Genomic DNA, 19,816 nt, shown 5'->3' with positions numbered 1-19,816 from the left:
ATAAAGTATATGTGTATACCATATAACATGCACTGTTATCATGTTGCCAGTATTATGTGTTAATATATTTTTATACCCAATGTACATAACTTAAAAATTTTTTTTTAATTATGCAGGTGTATGGGGTATGTGCATGTTAGGTCTCTGCAGATGCCAGATGTATTGGATCCTCCTGGTGCTGGAGTTACAGGCAGTTCTAAGCCACCAAGTGTGGGTGCTGGGAAGTGAACTCTGGTCCTTTGCAAGAGCAGTACATGTTCTTAACTGCTGAGCCATCTCTCTAGACTTGTAACTGTGAGAGTGTGTAGTACACCCTCAACTTGCTGAAGTATGTAAACATACATGTATTCATGCATTTTATCACTTCACTTCCAGATTGTTAACCATGAGACCTTTCCCATTATCTTTTTTAAATTAAAAAATAATAAAATAGGGTGTGAGGTGGTTCCGGGGATTGAACTCAGGGTTTCATACATGTCAAACGTGCTCTACCACTGAGCCACACTTTCAGCTTCAAAGGTAACATGTGATTGGTATTTTATAATTGGTTCTCCTATCCATTGTTTTCAAGGCAGTTAATTGGGCTTTATACCATGGCTCACAATCCTAATATGACCCATTTGAAGATTAAACAACCAGTTACTGCCCTTCCTCCTCTTTGGGTGAGATGTGACAGTTCAGATCCTGAAGGTACCTGTTGGCTAGGAGCTGAGCTTATCACAGCAAATGACATCACTACAGGAGTTGTCTTACGTGTGGTCACTTGTAAAGGTGAGTGCTCAGTATTGGTCTATTGTTTTGTGGTACTCCTGAGCTTCCATATGGGAGGGAAGTGGTAACCTAGAGTATTGAACCTTGAGTTTGTGCCTAGCATCGATCAGAGAGGTGTTGCAGGAACTCCTGAAAATCTGGATAGGTCATGCCCTCTTTGTTTGGGTTTAATTTAATTTGTACTTTTTCTTTTCGTTTTTTAAGAGTAAAAACCAGATTCTAGCTGGAATATAATCCTGTTTTTACCTTTTTGGAAGGGGTGGGTTGAGGCAAGTTTGGCTTTGAACTTAGTGTTTTCTGCTTTGGCCTCCGCATATCCACTGCCTGAACAACACCACCCAGACCTCTCTTTCTTCCTTCCTTCCTTTCTTTCTCTCTTTATTTAGTGTGTGTGTGTGTGTGTGTGTGTGTGTGTGTGTGTGTGAGAGAGAGAGAGAGAGAGAGAGAGAGAGAGAGAGAGAGAATGAGAATGAGAATGAGAATTTATGCAGGCTACTCTTAAACTCGTGGGCTCAAGTGAGTCTCCCACTTCAGCCTGCCAAGCATTTGGAACTACAAGTCCATACCAGTGTGCCTAGCTATTTATTTTTCATATATATTTATGAGTGTGCATATTTGTTGTTTGTTATTGAGTATCTTACAGCGCAGTCTGAGCTCAAATTCAATATCCTTCTGCCTCAGCCTCCAGTGTAGCTAAGATTTTACATGTGAATTTCCATGCTTGGCTGTAATTATATTCTTTTTTGAGATAGCGTCTCACTGCAGAGCCCTAGTGGGCCTGTACTCAGTACATAGAGCAGAGTGGTTTGGAACTCACAAACATCAGCCTGCTTCTGTCTGTCTGTCTCTCTCTCTCTCTCTACCCCCTCTCTCTCCTGTACTCAGTACATAGACCAGAGTGGTTTGTAACTCAGACATCAACCTGCTGCTGTCTGTCTGTCTGTCTCTCTCTCTCTCTTTTTTTAATAACTTATCTTTGTTTCATGTACATTCATGTTTGTCCTGCATGTATGTCTATGAAGGTGTCAGATCTCCTGGAACTGGAGTTACAGGCAGTTATAAGCTGTCGTGTGGGTGCTGGGAATTGAACCCAGGTCCTCTGGAAGAGCAGGCAGTGTTCTTAACTGCTGAGCCTTTGTCTCTTGAGTGCCAGGATTAAAGGCATGTGTCACCATGCCCAACTAATTACATTCTTTTGATCACAGTTCCCCCCCAAATCCTCCCAGACCACCGCCCCCCCACCTACCCACCCAACTCCCCTTTCTTTCTCTATTTAACACTTTCATTTGTTTGATTTTAGTTTTGTTTTGTTTTTTTGGGTTTTTTTGAGACAAGATCTCACTATGTAGCTCTGGCTATCTTGGAACTCACTATGTAGACCAGGCTGGCCTCAAACTCAGATCCACCTGCCTTTGCCTCCCGAGTGCTGGGATTAAAGGCATGTACCACTACTGCCCGGCGTAACTTTATATTTTGGAATTAAATCTTTTATTTTTTATTTTTTATTTTTTTCTATGTCCTGTAGCTGATAAAAATTACTCTGAAGATCTGGAAAATCTAAAAAATTCACACAAGAAACGACATCACTTGTCTGCTGTGAGTATTTGTCTTGTCAGCTTACTTACAAAGAGCCTGATTGGTCTGCCTTCCTAGCATATCAGCTTTTCTCATTCTCACTGTGCCTGGCCGTTCTCGGTAGTGTCAGAGTGTTTGTATTTATTTCTGTAGCAGCCGGGCACAGCTATTCCTTGGTATCTAGTGCTGGTTCTAGAATCATGCTAAAGTACTAAAATCTTGGTGCTTGACGCTCAAGGTTGGTAGAGCCTTTTGATACAGTACCCACATATTGTATATGTGCAGTGTTTGTTGCTGAAAAGAATTGTCCTTTATTTTCATTGGGGATGACAGTGTGATGTATGGTGCTTTTTCTCTGTTGGGACAGAAATCAATGTGATTTTGATAATGGTTTGGTCATATGTAGTTGTTGCTAATGATCTTCCTGTGACCTGTCTTCAGGTAACAGCCAGAGGATTTGCCCAATATGAGCTGTTTAAGTCCACTGACTTGGATGATGTTGTCACCCCATCACAAACTACAGTCACTTTGGATCTTTCCTGGAGTCCTGTGGAGGAGATTCTTCAAACCCCTCCCCTGTCTTCAACTGCAGCTCTGGTAGGAATGGACTCTGTCTTCTCTTTGGGTTGCTCAGGCTCCTGAATATTTTACTTGTTTATTGCTAATGCTGTATGGCATTCACTGGTTATTAGGCTGTACACTTAGAAAACCTTAGCTGGCTCCTGGGGTCTCAGCAGACAACCTATTGAGGTTTTGCCCAGTAAGTTGAGATGTCAATTGCTCATAGTAACCCTGTTACTGTGGAATTTTACTTTCAAAAAAGGATTAAGGTCTTTTGTGTGGGCACTCAAGAGGAGCTGACTTTTTTCTGTCCTGGGCACAGTGATGCACACCTTTAATCCTAACACTTGGGAGGAAGAGGCAGGAGGATCTCATGAGTTCGAGGCCAGCCTGGTCTAAATAGTAAGTTCCCAGAAAGCCAGAGCAACATAGTGAGACCCTGTCTCAAAAAGGAAAAAAAAAAAAAAAAAAAGGAAGGAAGAAAGAAAGAAATTAAAAAAAGAACTTAAAAATGCTAATAAAACCCAAAAGTTTATATATAAAATACTTGGTGCTGTATAGCTGAGTTCTCAAAATATTAAAAACAGAACCTGCTGAACATGCAGTTTAAAAAATGGTGAAAATGAGTTTTTATGATGAGATGCTATATATGCTTTTAAAAATAAATCTCTTTTTGGTATTGGAGATTGACCCTAAGTCTTATGTATAACATAATAGGCAAACATTCTAACAGTGACCTATGTCCCCAGCTTACCCCCTTTATAAAATTTATTTATTTCAATGGTTTTTAATTATGAATATGTGCATGTGAGTGCAGGTGCCTGCAGAGGCCAGAGGTGTTAGATTTCCCTGGTTCTGGAGTTAAAGGTGATTGTGGCCTTCCCACCATTGGCGCTGGAGATCTAACTTAGGACCTCTGCATGAGCAATATGTGCTCCTAACTACCTAACCATATCTCCAGGACAACACCCCATGCCCAAGCCAAGCCTTTTTTTTTTTTTTTTTTTTTTTTTAAATGAGGCTGGCCAGGTGGTACATGCCTTTGAACTAATGCCAGTATCAAACAGGTGTTCTCTGGGAGTTTCAGGCCAGTCAAAGATACATAATGAGACCAAAGGTCTTATTAAGTTTCCTAAGGTTGGCCTTAAACTTGCTTGTTAATCCAGGCTGGCCTTGAACTTGTGACTTCTTGCCTTAGCATCCAGAGTAGCTGGAACTGTAGACCTGCAGCACTAGGTTTGGCTCTTCTTCAGGCTTTAAAAATAATATTTTAAGCCCAATGGTGGTGATGCGCACCTTTAATCCCACCAGCACGGAGGCAGAGTTCCAGACCAGCTTGGTCTACAGAGCAAGTTCCAGGACAACCAAGGCTGCACAGAAAAACCCTGTCTTGCCAGGTGGTAGTGAAGCATGCCTTTAATCTCAGCAGCACTTGGGTGGCAGAGGCAGGCAGATCTCTGTGAGTTCGAGGTCAGCCTGGTCAACACAAATAATTATAGGACAGTCAAGTCTACACAAAGAAACTCAGTCTTGGGAAGTGGGGGGTAAATTTATGTCTTAAAAGTCTAGGGCTGGGGATATAACTCAAGGGTAAAGTACTTGCCTAGATCTAATCCCTAGTCTGCATGGTGTGGGGATAGGTATTTAAAAAGAACAGGAAATGCTATTAAGCAAAAGTTACAAGTATACAGAATAACATGTACAACTGTGGATGTCAAGTATGTTTTGTAAGAAAAAAAATGTATACCCAAAAAGCCTACATAGCATTAACAGTGGTTCTCTTGGAGGTAGAATTGTGAGTAATTAATTATATTTGTGTTTTCCTTCTCCTGTAGTAGGGATTTACTTACTTGTTTTTTGTTTTTTGTTTTTTTTTCCCTCGACACAGGGTTTCTCTGTGTAGCTTTGGAGCCTGTCCTGGAACTCACTCTGTCCCAGGCTGGCCTTGAACTCACAGAGATCTGCCCACCTCTGCCTCCCAAGTGCTGGGATTAAAGGCGTGCGCCACCACCACCCAGCTACTTACTTGTTTTTTAGCACTTAAAGTTGTAAAGCTATAGCTTTTGACTAGACTAGTGTGTTGGTTTAGTTAGGAGTCTAATACAGTGATTACTGTTACTTCATTTTCAGTGTGTCATAATGCTAATAATCAATGAGCTATTTATTTAAATTTCTTGCTCCTGTGCTCTTGGAAATTCCCTGAGGAAAAGCAGAAGAGCATGTGAGGGAGAGAGTTGTTCCATTTCATGGTACAGAAGAGGGCAGTGGCCTGATTCAGGGTGGTATCAGGATGGCTGACCTGTAAGATCTCAGGGTACAGTGTTCTCAGCATGGTATGGGCCTAATTTAATTTTTTGGTGCTTTATAAAATGTGTGATTGAAATGAAAATCATAGTGACTCCTGGACAGAGAAGGTGGGGTTGCCAGTGAAAACTGATGGTCTTTGATACTTTTTAGAACATCAGAGTACAATCAGGAGAGCCCAGAAGTTGTTTGAATCATCTCCACAGGGAGCTAAAATTTCTCCTGGTGAGTATCCTCCTGGAATTTCTGTCAAATTACACATGAAAATGTTTCACATTATAACTTCGATTTTCTTTAAAATCTGTTCTAAATGTTACATTCATTATACCCTGGACAACTTGGACAGAGTTATGTAGCAGTTGTCCTCAAAATGCAAGGGAACTCCACTTAGATAATAGCTCCCTGCACTCTTCACCTTTCTACTTGACTGGCAGAATTGTACAAGCCAGTACCACAGTTAGATTTTTGAGGGTTTTATTTATGTGCATGGTGTCTTGTCTGCACATATGTCTGTGTGAGGGTGTTGGATCCCCTGGAACTAGAGTTACAGATAGTTGTGAGCTGTCATGTGGGTACTGGGAATTGAACTTGTGTCCTCTGAAAGGGCAGGTAGTATTCTTAACCACTGAGCCATCTCCCCACAATTACTTTTCATCACTCCTAAATGAAACGTTGTATCCATAGTACAGTTTAGCACTCAGTTCACAACCTTGCTCGCCTCTGGCAACCGCCTACTTCCAGCATTTGTTCCTTTTGATTGTCAAATGGCATCTCCTTGTATGGATAGACTCCATTTTATTCATCCTTTCATCGGCTGATAAATGTTTCCATTTTTTTTTTTTTTAACTTTTTGGCTATTAGGAATAATATTGCTATGAACATGTATTTGTTGGGCCAATCAGTTACAGCCCTTTCAGCTCCATCTGACACACTCTCAAGATCATGCGTTGTTTCTCAACAGAGACACTGGGCATTTCACACTGCCCCATTCTTTGTGATTTGGACCATCCTACACATAGCAACATGTTGAACTTCCCTGACTGCCACCAAGTTATTTTGACACATAAAAAATTATCTTCAGCAGTGGTGGCGCACGCCTTTAATCCAGCACTCGGGAGCAGAGCCAGGCGGATCTCTGTGAGTTCGAGGCCAGCCTGGTCTACAGAGTGAATTCCAGGACAGGTGCAAAGCTACACAGAGATACCCTGTCTCAAAAACAAAACAAAACAAAACAAAAAACAAAATAAATAAATAAATAAATAAATAAATAAATAAATTCATCTTTTTCATAGACCCTCTGGAAGTAGGAAATATCTCTTCTGTTGAGAACGTTTTTTCCTTTCTCTGGGAATAAAGGAATTGCTAACTGTTGACCCTGTCATTTTATTGTTGCAAAGTCGGTGAATGGTGGACATCATCTCTCATATGAAGTAAAAAAACTTGGGAAGTTTCTCAGCTTTTGGTGAATTTGCCTGCTCCTTCTGTTCCTTCCGTTTGTTCACTCTGTTTGGAGTCATCCCTCATGATCTTCCCCCTCATCCTTCCTTCTGTAGACTCTGCTTAGATTTTGGTGTGTGCGTGCATGTGTAATTGTAGTGTGTTGGGATAAACGTGCTTTTGTTGTTCCTTCACTTGTAAGTATCTCTCTTTACCCGGGTCACACTTTGTTCCTGTGTGCACAGCATTATCATTGAGAATACCATTCTTAGAGTCCTCCTGCTGGATGTGCATCCTGTATGTACTGTTTATTAGTAACTGTGTGACTCTCAGTTAGCCTCAGTAAAATGAGCATGGTAGTGGTATTTGTCTCAAAGTTTTGTTGGGATTAAATAGCACACTACATACAAAATCCTATGACAATGCCTAGCAAGTGGTCAGTAGTCAAGAGCCATTACAGTAGGGCTAGATAGAGGACTGATCAGTTAAGAGCACTTGTTGCTCTTCCAGTGGACCTGGGTGTGACTCCTAGTACCCGCATGGTGCCTCCTAACCACCTGTAACTCCATTCCCAGCTTATCCAATGCCCTGTTTTGAACTTTGCAGGCACCGGTCACTTATGTGGTACACAGACATACATGTAAGCAAAGAACTCAATATATGCAATGAAAAATTTGTTTTAAAGAACTGCTACCTTAACTGATACTATTCAATACATCCCTAGTAATTAAGCTGTGATTTCCACTAATGTGTTTTCTGGCTGTTGAATTATTCTACAGGTTTTGGCTGATGGCTTGAGGACTGGTGTAACTGAATGGCTCGAACCTCTGGAAACAAAATCTGCTGTTGAAGTTGTGCAAGAATTTCTGAATGGTGTTTATTTTCATAATCTGTTCTTGTTTGTTGCTTGCTTTTAATTGAATATATTTGCTTACTGTATTAAATAACAGTTGTCTCGTGGTTTTATATAGCTTTGAGTTAGAATACATTAAAGCTGTGATCTGATCTAGTTGGAGGGGACAGCTTTGGTTCTAAAGTATCAAAGATAGATGTTATTATTAAAATTATAAAATTTAGTTTGGCAAGCCTGGCAGCACAGGCTTGTAATCCTAGCTAGTTGAGAGGCTGAGGCAGAATTGTTAGCCAGAGCTACAGAGTGAGTTCATTGCCAAGCTAGACAACTTAGGAGACTTTGTTACAAAATAAATACAAGAGTAGAAAGGGCTGGGATGTAGCTGGGTAGTAGAGCACTTACCAGCTGTACTGGAGTCCCTAGATTTGATCAGCCTTCAGGACTGCAAAGACAGAAACTTTTGACATGGAAATTCATGTAGCATTGGCGGGTTTGAGATTGTAGGAGAAGAGTGATAAACAGTGTCTGAGTGTCTTCCACGTGCTTGTCATGTGTTGCTTCCTGCTTGAAGGATAGTTACCATAGTGGTAGTTTACTAAAGTCCTGCTACTCCCATTTGCTACTTGAAAACAGGATTTAGATGGAAATAATATTAAAAGCAGAAAAATAAAGTCAAATTAATGAGCTTTCTCTACTTTCTAGACTTAAATAAACTAGATGAATCTGATGATTCTACAAAAAAAGACACACAAAAAGAGGTAAGCAGTTACTATCAGTTAGAAACTTAGCCTGTGGGCTGTCGAGATGTCTCAGCGGTTAAGAGCACTGGGTGCTCTTCCAGAGGACCCGGGTTCAATTACCAGCACCCACACAACTACCTATAACTCCAGTTCTAGGGGATCTGACCACAGGCAAAATGCCAGTGAACATAAAGTAAGAATAAATAAATCATTAGAAATGTTTAAAAAAACAAGCTTACCCTGCTTTTGAAACTTTACCTTTTGTTTTGCAGCCTCTCAGATCTCCTTCCATTCTGTATTTGTTTTTATTCAGCTACAGAGAGTAGAAACAATTAATGTTAATAACACACTGTAGAGAGTACTGCCATAGCACATGAATACAACATAAAACGCTGTTACCATGCCATAATGTGGCATATACTGAAGAGGAAGTGGAGACAAACACAACATAATAAATGTTTCCATGTGGAAAGAAAACTGAGAGCTTGCTTCTGAGCAGTACAGTTTTGCTGTTGTTGTTGTTTGGTGTTTGGCTTTGTGTTGAGACAGGGTTTGGCCGTGCTGAGTTAGGCCAGCTTCAGACTCCTTTTACTTGTGCTTCATTCGGCCTCCAGAGTGCTGGCCTGTGTGAGGATGCATTGCCTCTGTCTCTGGTCAGGGTTATAGCTTTCAACAATTTAACACTGTTATTTTACTCTATTCAAGTGTGTTTCCTTATTAGTAAATGAAGTTGTGTGGATAATAACATTTATATAATTCTTTGTATGTGCTCACGTCTTCACAGCTCTTAGAATAGTGGTTTTTTTGTTTGTTTGTTTTTTTGCCGGAGCTGAGGATCGAACCCAGGGCCTTGCGCTTGCTAGGCAAGTGCTCTACTACTGAGCTAAATCCCCAACCCTAGTATAGTGTTTAAAGCTTCAACTACTTCACTTCAAATAAACTGGTGTTCTCTGAAGTTTGCTTCTTTTTCAGACGGTGAACCATGATGCAGCTGCAGTTGACAGATCTGTGCTTATCACAGTGCGAGAGGATCTTGATTTTGCTGAACAGCTTTGGTGCAAAATGAGCAGGAGTATGTATACATCATTATTTAAGTGGGCTTTTATTTGTTTGTTTAAGGTTCTTTTTTTTTTTTTAATTTTATGTATATCAGTGTTTTGTGTGCATACTACATGAGATCAGCCTGCTTGCACAGGCCAGAAGGCAGCCTCAGATCCTCTGGAACTAGTTATAGATGGTTGTGAGCTACCATGTAGGTGCTGGGAATTGAATCCCAGCACTGTGGAGGCAGAGACAGGTGACTCTCTGAATTCGAGGCCACACTGAGCTACATAGTGAGTTCCAGGACAGCCATCCACAGGAAAACCCTGTCTCAGAAACAAGAACAACAACAAGAAGATTTATGTCACCACACCCAGCTTCTCCTGCCTTTTAAAATATCAAAACTTGCTGGCTGATGGTGGCGCACACCTTTAATCTCAGCACTTGAGAAGTGAATTCGAGGCCAGCCTGTTCTGCTGAGCTAGTTCCAGGACAACCAGAGCTGTGACATAGAGAAACCCTGTCTTGAAACCGCTCCCCAAAAATAAAATGTAAAATTTAACTATGTTTACATGAATCAAAACATACCTGAATAAAATTTTTAAAAATAAATGTTCCGCCGGGCGGTAGTGGCACACGCCTTTAATCCCAGCACTCGGAAGGCAGAGGCAGGTGGATCTCTGTGAGTTTGAAGCTAACCTGGGCTATCAAGTGAGTTCCAGGAAAGGTGCAAAGCTACACAGAGAAACCCTGTCTCGAAAAATTAAAAAAATAAAAAAAATTAAATAAAATAAATGTTCCTACCAAATGTTATTTGCCAATCTGAGATTTTTGGGTTTTTCCCTCAATTTTAAATTCCCCCTTTCACTACTAAAGTACAGATTTTTGCTTGTGTCACGTATGTGTCATTAAAATGACACTTGTGATCAGTAGAGATGTGGAAATGATTTCTGTGTGACTTGATTTTCAAGGTGTGGTTTCATATCAAGACTTGGTGAAGTGTTTCACGTTGATCCTGCAGAGTCTGCAGCGTGGTGATATACAGCCTTGGGTAGGTTAAATAGTATGACTAGAATGTTTTTCTCAGTGCCATATACAAACCAAACCAAACCAAACAAAAAGAGCATGTTTGATTAAACACTGAACAGTCTGAGTTGAACTCCAACTCTGCTACTTTCTAGCTGTGCAAACTTGGGCTCTTTTATTTCTCGGAACCTCACTGCCCTAATCTGCAGTGTGAGGGCTGGATCTGCCTGCATCATAGTGTTGTGTAGGGGGAACTGACCTAATGTATACACAGTACCTAGTGCCTGGCACATATAAGCTACTGATTACTGTTAACTGTTCTGGGAATGAATGTTTTCATAAGCCACTGATGAGACTAACAAACTAGGTTGTTCTTTTTCACGGCAGCTTTGATAATGACTTCTGTAAATGTAATATGACATTTGAACAACTAATACTTGTATTAGATCTACCCTTCATTCATGCACAAAAATATATACCAAGGCAGTGTGTGGTAACACATTCCTGTAATCCCAGCATTTGGGAGGCAGAGGTAGGATGATCACACATGGAGGTCAGCCTGGGCTGTCATGAGACCCTGTCTCAAAAACAAAACAAAAAAGGAGATTTTTGTCCATCAGAATACTTATATAGTTTTGTTTCTAGGCACCCAAAACAGTAAATAATGTATGTTTCCCTTGCCGATGAGATGACTAGGTAGCAATACTGTAGCCACATAATGTTATGTGTAACAGCTGCTAAAACAGGGTTGACAGCAAAGGATGCAAAATACACATAACTGTACAAAATGTAAATTTTGAAAAAGACAGAATCTGAAACCAGATGGGCTAAATTCTTGGTGACAGCCACCTGTGGGAGAAGCCTTCCAAATGAACTTGAACTTTCTGTCACTGTATGAGTTTTCTAAAGTGTGGTTGTGTTACTTTTACACTGAAGAAAAAGCAAAGTAAAGGATTAGAAATAGCTTACTGGGAACCATTTTAAATAATGTAGCCACCAGTTCATCATGATAGAAGTGAGAATTTTTATAGCTGTGTGAGGCCCTTAAGTTTGATCTCAGCACTAGGAGCAATAGCCTGCTTTGCGTGCTATGAAGACACGCACAGAGAACAAGCACAGGGGCTCGCAGGCGGGCAGTAGCGCTGTGGGTGTTCACATGACCTGTTGAAAGGAGCGTCTGTGGTGTTGATGACATGAGCTGCTGCGTACAGGAGTGCAAACTGAGGGAGACTAGTGTGTGAAGAGAGCAAACGAGAAGAGGAAAGCTGACAGACCAGAAGGAGGAACAAGGTGGCGTTCTAAAACTCGTTGTTTAACATTTGGTGCCTAAGCTCAGTCCGAGTTGATGGCTTTCTGATTTGTAAATTGTCAAGTTGGATGCAGTTAATTATAAATTACCATGTTGGATGTCACAGCTGAAAAGTCACTGTGTCATGTGTAGACTGCAAGGAGCAGAATTCATGCTCCTTCAAGACTCTACTTGCATTGAGTGAAGTATAGAAGTTTAATTCTGAAATCACTATGAGGAGTCTTACTGTAAAGCTTCAAGGACCAACTTTGACTTCTCTGGTAAAATTAAGCTTATCACTTTAGACCTTCCTTAACTGCTTTGGATTTTCAGCACAGAAGGGAAGTAGGAATAGCTTTTCTTTTTCTTCTTGGTTTTTAAACAATTAGAGTATCAAACAGACTACTAGCTGAGGATGACTGACCTTGAACTTCTGGTACACCTGCCTCTACCTTCTGAGTGCTGCACTCCCTGTTAATCAGGTGCTGGGGATGGAACCCAGAGCTTTGGGCGTGCTTGGTAAGCACTCTAAAGCCACATCTCCAGCCAGACATGGCATCTTAGAAACTCAGGTCAGAGCCTTTAATCCCAGCACTAGGGAGGCAGAGACAGGTGGATCTCTGTGAGTTCGAGGCCAGCCTGGTCTACAGAGTGAGTTCCAGGACAGGCTTCAAAGCTGCACAGAGAAACCCTGTCTCGGAAAACCATTGAGAGAGAGAGAGAAAGAAAGAAACTCAGGTTAACTTGGGGGCTTTTAATGAAACAATTTATAGTGTTAGGAGGCTGAAAATGTAAAATTATAATTTTGAGCTCCTAGTCTTTTGCTTATTACATTTATTTATACTTAAATTGAAGAATTGATAAACTTTCTTCTATTTCTAGTTGCATAGTGGGAGTAACAGTTTACTAAGTAAGCTCATTCATCAGTCTTACCATGGAGCCATGGACATTGTCCCTCTCTCTGGAACTACTCCACTTCAAATGCTTTTGGAAATTGGTTTGGACAAACTAAAGAAAGATTATATCAACTTTTTCGTCAGTGAGTCCTTTTTCTAACTTAAAAACTTGAAAACCTGTCAGTTGCCACCCATAAATACTCTCAGATTTGTACCTTCCTAGTCATTGTAGGCTTGCCCTGTTGGCTGTGAGACAAACATTTGCCGCCTTGTGAGCCTATTCCCCATGATAAATACAATAGGTTAAATAGAGCTATAGTGTTCATTTTTTGCTTTTAGGTATGTGGTTTTTGTTTGTATGTTTTGTTTTTTAATGTGGTATGGTAGGGCACCCGGGCCATGGTGTACATGTGGAGGTATGAGTTCTCCCTTCCACCGTGTGGATCCCAGGATCTAGCTCAGATGGGAAGGTGTGGTGGCAGGTACTTTTACCTGCAGGGCTATCTTGTCCCTAGTTCAAAGACTTTTTCGCTATTTATCACTTGATACTTTATTTATTAGGGGCAAGCTATGATCAGTTTGAGAATAAGTATTAGTATGTATTTATGATGTAATTGAGGAACTATTTAATCACCTCTTTAATATATGAACTGTGAATCTTTTTCTTAGGTTCTTTTTTTAATTTTTAAAATTTTACTGGAAAATTCCTAAAGCTTATTTATGTTTTTCTTGATAGGTCAGGAACTTGCATCATTGAATCATTTGGTGAGTTTTTCTCTTATGTTGTCATTCTGCACACAGTGTTAAGTGTCGGTAGTGTGCCAGCCTCTGTCCTAGGTCCTAGGAAGATCAGGAAGCCAGCTGATGTCAGTTATTACTAGTTCCTAAAGTACATTTCAAAGTAGCTCATTCTGTTACAGAGAGAAATTCCTTTTCTCCTTGTATTTATGCAATTGACATGTAGTTTTCTTTTGTTAAAGCCAAGGTTCTGATGGTGAGGGAAGCCATTAGACCTATGAAGGAATATTTATGTCCTTTGACTCGTTTGTTTTACTTTTTTTTCTTTGGCGGGGGTTGGGGTGGGAGGGTGGAGAGGGATCGAGACAGGGTTTCTCTGTTATAATTTTGGTGCCTGCCCTGGGTTTTGCTCTGTAGATCAGGCTGGCCTTGAACTCAGAGATCCACCTGCCTCTGCCTCCTGAGTGCTGGGACTAAAGGTGTGCGCTAGTTTTACTTTTTTTTTTTCCCCCCCCAGAGCTGAGGATTGAACCCAGGGCCTTGTACTTGCTAGGCAAGCGCTCTACCACTGAGCTAAATCCTCAACTTGTTTTACATTTTAAGGATTATTTGCAAAGGAAGTTAGGACATTCCTTTAATCTCAGGACTCTGGAGGCAGAGGCAGGTGAATCTGAGTTCAAGGCCAGCCTGGTCTACAGAGAGAGTTCCAGGACAGCCAGGATTACACAGTGAACAAAGGTTATGGCATTCTTTAGTGTATTGGCTCAGGACCAGTCTCAGGTCTTATAGATTGCTCTCAGTATTTATCATGCAGCCTACCCCACAGCATGACAGTTCATTCTTTCAGAGAGTGATTGGAAGAGCGTCTCCTGTGCCTCTCAGTCTTCTAAAAGGCTTGTCTGGGCAGGTTTTTATAAGGACCGGGTGATAATCTCCCTTTGATTAACAAATAGTCTATTAGTGACCTAGTTAAGGCAATAAAACCACATCATGTTTGCAAGTTCTAGGCTTTCTCAAGGGGAAGGAATTATACAGAGTGTGCACTTCAATGTGAAGACCTGAGTTTATAGGGTAGTCATGAAAAGTGGTGAATTCTGTGTCATTGCCTCTCGTCCCAACCCTGGTATCTAGCATTCACATTTAGAGGTAGAGGGAATGGCCATTTCTTCCCAGAGCTACTGCTTAGACTTTGCCTCCTTATTCTCTTTATACTTCTTTCTTTCCAGGAATACTTCATTTCTTCGTCAGTAGCTACACAGGAGCAGGTTTATCGTGTTCAGAAACTCCACCATATTCTAGAAATACTAGCCATCTGCATGCTTTTCATTAAACCTCAGCATGAGCTTCTCTTTGCTTTAACACAGTAAGTGTTTTTTTCTTTTTGCTTTGAGGCATTGTCTCATTTGTAGCCGGGATGGCCTCAGCCTCAGTGTAATTCTCCTTGCCTCAGTTTCCCAAGTGCTGGGACTACAGGTGTGAGCCACCACAGCAGCACACAGTAAGTATTGCTCTATTGTTTACTTACTTAAGATCTATCCTCTTCTAATATCTTCTTCTAAAAAGTGCAGTTAAGAGTTAAGAGCACTGACTGCTCTTACAGATAACCAGGTTCTGTTCCCAGCACCCACATGAAAGCTCACAAACTATCTCCAGCTCCAGTTGTAGCAGGAGCTGACACCCTCTTCTGGCCTTGTTAGGCTCCTGCTTGCCTGTGGTATGGTACACATAGATGGCACACACATATACACATAAAGTAAGTCTTGGTCTTTTTGTTTTTAATATTCACAGTTTTTCTTGCTAGTTAGACTGGAACCTACTTGCCTTGTCTTTACTGTAGTGCTGCTTTAGGTCGATGTTATATGAAGGAAAGGCTTTTGATTGAAAAATAATCAGAATTGACTTTTTCTCATCCCTGGCTTTATTAGGAAGTTTCATCTCAATGAATCGTATTTCTTCTGTAAAAATAATATATACTAATTCATTTGACTGCTGAAGGATTAAATGATATATCCTATATATGGTATCTGATATATCCTATATATGGTATCTGATACATCTGATACTTCGTAAATACTGTTGTATTCTAATTTTAGAAAACAAGTTCTACACTCTTGTAAATCTGAATTAGACTAAGCACTGCCAGCCGTCTGTGATGGCTGAAGGAGATCCCCAGGCCTGTCAAGTATGGCTGTACTTAGAGCTGATCAGTTTGACTACAGGCAGTTTAGAACAACCCTTGTACCCTTGTATGTGAAGATGCTAGGTCTTACTGGGAATTGGAGAATCATTTATCTTTTCCCAATACTTTTAAAGATTTATTGATTGATATGCATGTGAGTGTATGTGCTGTGTACACTCCTGTGCATGGGCACAGAGGCTAGAAAAGGACCTCTGGTGTTCTTCTCTATCATTCTCCATGCATTCCTTTTTTTTTTTTAAGTTTTTGGCTGGGTATGATGACACATGCTTTTAATCTTAGCTTTCAGGAGGCAGAAGCCACTGATCTCTGAGCTCTAAGTTCTACATAGGCAAGTTCAAGGCTACATAGTGAGACCCTGTCTAAAAAAGACTTTTTAAAATATATTTATTTAGTGTTAATACACATGCATGCCAAGGTGTATATGTGGCAGTTATAAGGACAATCTATAGGACTCTGTTCTGTCCAACCATGTAAGTCCTGCAATGTGAGCTCAGGTTGTCAGATTTGCAGCAAATGCCTTTACCAATGGAACCATCTCACTGCCCCCCACCACCCACTTCTTCCTTCCGAGGCAAAGTCTCCCCACAACCTGAAGCTTGCATTTTCTCACATAGGCTGGAAGGCAGCAAGCCCCAACAATCCTCCTCCCTCTGCCTCCCAGCTGAGTTGGCATTGCAGACATACATAGCATGTCCAGTTTGTTATATGGGTTCTGGGATCTGAACTCTGGGCCTCATATTCCATAGCAAACCCTTTTAACTGTTAAGTCATCTCTCCAAATCACATTATCCAAATTTAGAATTTGCATCAGTTATGAAGGTATAAGGAGGATTGCTATAAGCCAAAACATATGCAAAGTAGGACATCAGCTGACTACGACAAAGCTAGTGCCTGGAAGACAAGGCCTTCCAGAGCTCAGGGAGCCTTGGGGATGTTTGGGTTTTGATTATCAGCCGTTTCCTGCTATGAGTTTCTTGTGGGCTATTGTAGCTTTTCCATCATTTATTGGGCACCATTTCCTCTCTACTAATGGAATATTTAGATAACCTTGTACGCTGACAGCTATGCACAGTCAGAACCCTAGTTCAAGCCTCCCAGTAATTATCATAATTGGCAGCATCTGGCCAGGTCCATCCCCAGACGGTGGAAAGTACCTTATCAGAGGTACCTCTAAGAACAGACTTAAGTGTCCAGACTACCTGTTTGAGGAGGCCTGGCAGATGTGCCAATTAAGCTTAACTTCCTCCTTTTCCAAATCTTACCTCTAGTTCCAGATCTCCCTTTAACCATCACCAGAGGCATCTAGCTGAACACTGGTTGCCTAGACTGAGCTCACTTACCTCAACCCCACAGAAAAAAAATGGGAGATAGTTTGGACAGATAGGAGCCACAGGAAAAAAGAAGGCAATTTTATTTTCTCCCATTGATCTAGCAGCTTATAGATTCTTAACATTTTCTTTTGTTTGTTTGGTTGGTTGGTTTGTTTGTTTGTTTTGTTTTTTTTTGGTTTTTTGTTTTGTTTTTTGTTTTGTTTGTTTTGTTTTTTCGAGACAGGGTTTCTCTGGGTAGCTTTGCACCTTTCCTGGAACTTGCTTTGTAGACCAGGCTGGCCTCGAACTCACAGAGATACGCCTTCCTCTGCCTCCCAAGTGCTGGGATTAAAGGCGTGCGCCACCACCACCCGGCGATTCTTAACATTTTCTACTGATCATGTTTAAGATTATATTTGAGCACATAAGATCCCTCTTCTTAAATATTACTCAAATTTAGCCTTTAGTTAATTCATTTCCCCATTGGTCACTTTCCTCTTGGGTTGCAAATGATAATTAACAATTACTGCCCCTCTGTGTGATTCCTGTCACCCCTCCATTTGACCCTGAAGTCTGGCTTTGCACTACCAAGGGAATACTGCTTGTAAGTGTATATATGCCGGGACTCCCAGGGCACAGGAGGAGGAGGAAGATTTGGAAGAATAAGTGACTGGACTAAGAGCTCAGTGTGCTGAGATTCTCTTTCCTGAAAACAGTCCTCTCCGTTCGTAGTTCCCTCCTGAGCCCTGGGATGTGTAATACTAAGGCTGGTCCTCTAACACTATACAAGAGAGGAAAGTTTGAAATTGCTATTGCTTATCCAATCTAAAAGGTTTTTTTTTTCCATTGTTGAAGATCAATACTATAGACATGCTGGTAGTGTAGTACAGTGGTAGAGCATTTGCCTAACATGCATGAGGCCCTGGGTTCATTCCCTAACACTAGAGGGGAAGCGGGGGAGGAAGAGATGGAGGAATAAATGAAAAAAGAAAAGATCAATAGTATAAATGAATTAGTTTTTCAATTCCCTGTATTCTGGACAGCAGGAGAGTTGGTTCAGCAGATGGTGCCAAGTCCGAGGACCTAGGTTCAATCCCTGGGACCCACATAGTAGGAGAAAACCAACTCCTCAAAGTTGTTCTCAGATCTCTCTATAGGTATACTTTGAAATGGTAGCATACACACATATCTACACAAACACACACATACACACAATAAATAAACTTAATTGTTTAAACTCCCAGGACTCTGAAAACAAGAGTCTATATTTGTCTCTCCTGTACTAATTTTTCTCTTTCAGATACTTCCCTCTTCCTACTAAAGTCTGTATTTGTGTTCAGTTGGAAACTGAACCTAGGGCCTTACCTGTGAAAGACAAGCTCTCTACCACTTAGCTACATTCTTAGCCCAGTATGTTTTTTGTATAAGAAATCTGTCTTCTGTAATTTTTTTTTTAAGTGAATGAGATTTTCTTGGACATAAAGAAAACATAATCTAAGTTTTGTAGGCAGTGGGGGTGGGGGTGTTTATTACTATTGTGGCTCTGAATTCATTCCTTCTGTTGATTTCTGGTTAGTGGTACTCAGTAAAACGTTATTCTAGACTATAAAGCCTTTATTTTTCTGATTGCTCTTATTCCTTAAAGAGATTGCTTCATCTTTCTAGATCCTGCATAAAATACTACAAACAAAATCCTCTGGATGAGCAACATGTTTTTCAGTTGCCAGTTAGACCAGCTGCTGTAAAGAATCTGTATCAAAGGTGAGAAACTTCATAATGACATTGTACCTCATGGGTACCCAGTTTCCATGGAATTTCATGGCCCAGCATGGCTTAACCTCTGAACTTTAGTCTTACCTGTTTCTACTCCCAGACTTGATGTCACTTAAGACTTCTGAGCCTCTAGTCTTCGCTCTGTCACCAAATCAAGGGAGAAATAATAGAGGAAGGGAAAAAATTGGGGATAGACAGGGACAGCAGGCCAAGGATGTGGCTGTGGAATCGAGAGAATTGTGGCTGTTGACTCTGACATGCTGAAGTGCTCGTCTCCCTGTCTTTTCCTTACTCAGAGGAGCTTCTTAAAGCTGTCATACGAAAAGTATGCACTGTCATGCCCAGTGATTAGCTGATTTTGAGATGGGTCTCACTATGCTGCCTAGGCTGGCTTTAAACTTCGCTGTCCTGTTTCGGCTTCCAAAGTATTGGAATTACAGTCATGCACCACCATGTCCAGTTACTAATGGGCCTCTTAATTTGCCAAATTAAATGGACATGTTATAGAAAGAGTGTTTTTGCCCTTAATTCTAGCAGGTGCCTCATGAGTTCCAAGGCCAGCCTGGTCTACATAGCAAGTTCTGTGCCAGTCAGAGCTACAAATTGAGATAGTGCCTCAAAAAGGGTGGGCAAGATAACTTACTTGGAGCCGGGCAGTGGTGACGCACGCCTTTAATCCCAGCACTTGGGAGGCAGAGGCAGGTGGATCTTTTGTGAGTTTGAGGCCAGCCTGGTCTACAGAGCAAGATTGAGGAAAGGCGCAAAACTACACAGAGAAACCCTGTCTCAAAAAAACCAAAAAAAAAAAAGATAACTTACTTGGTAAAAGTCACTAAGCTTTATGACCCGAGTTCAGCCCTTGGAGCTCACATGGTTAAATGACTTTCACAAGTTGTCCTTTGACATCCACGTGTATACTCTACATGCCTACCATGTCATACACACACCCATCCATGGACACTCACACACACACTGAATGAATGAATGAATGAATGAATGAATGAATGAATGAATGAATGAATGAAAGAAAGAAAGAAAGAAAGAAATAAGTGTTTAAAAAGGCATGGGTTTGGGAAATGACTCAGCTGGTAAGAAAATCACTCACTGCACAGCTCTTGTTGACCTGAGGTTTTTGCTCTTTGGAACTCATGTAAAAGCCATTGTAATGGCCAGGCATGGTAGTGCACGCCTTTAATCCCAGCACTTGGGAGGCAGAGGCAGGCAGATCTCTGTGAGTTCAAGGCCAGCCTGGTCTACAAAGTGAGTTCGAGGACAGCCAGAGCTACAGAGAGAAACCTTGAGG

At 41.1% G+C, this 19,816-nt stretch overlaps 1 protein-coding gene across 1 annotated transcript in view; it reads left to right on the top strand.

The window, feature by feature from the left end:
- Positions 1-19,816, top strand: part of Zwilch (zwilch kinetochore protein) — a 33,449-nt gene that overhangs the window by 9,516 nt on the left and 4,117 nt on the right. Inside the window, exons 5-16 of the mRNA XM_036193452.1 lie at positions 572-771; positions 2,297-2,367; positions 2,788-2,943; positions 5,365-5,436; positions 7,428-7,521; positions 8,204-8,259; positions 9,214-9,313; positions 10,254-10,333; positions 12,479-12,635; positions 13,229-13,257; positions 14,457-14,593; positions 18,406-18,501. Coding sequence (XP_036049345.1) covers positions 572-771; positions 2,297-2,367; positions 2,788-2,943; positions 5,365-5,436; positions 7,428-7,521; positions 8,204-8,259; positions 9,214-9,313; positions 10,254-10,333; positions 12,479-12,635; positions 13,229-13,257; positions 14,457-14,593; positions 18,406-18,501 — 1,248 coding nt within the window. The remainder of the gene's footprint in view (positions 1-571; positions 772-2,296; positions 2,368-2,787; positions 2,944-5,364; positions 5,437-7,427; positions 7,522-8,203; positions 8,260-9,213; positions 9,314-10,253; positions 10,334-12,478; positions 12,636-13,228; positions 13,258-14,456; positions 14,594-18,405; positions 18,502-19,816) is intronic.

Source organism: Onychomys torridus, chromosome 7 (genome assembly GCF_903995425.1).
Source record: "Onychomys torridus chromosome 7, mOncTor1.1, whole genome shotgun sequence".
Taxonomy (NCBI): domain Eukaryota; kingdom Metazoa; phylum Chordata; class Mammalia; order Rodentia; family Cricetidae; genus Onychomys; species Onychomys torridus.
This window is presented reverse-complemented; position numbering and strand designations above follow the sequence as displayed.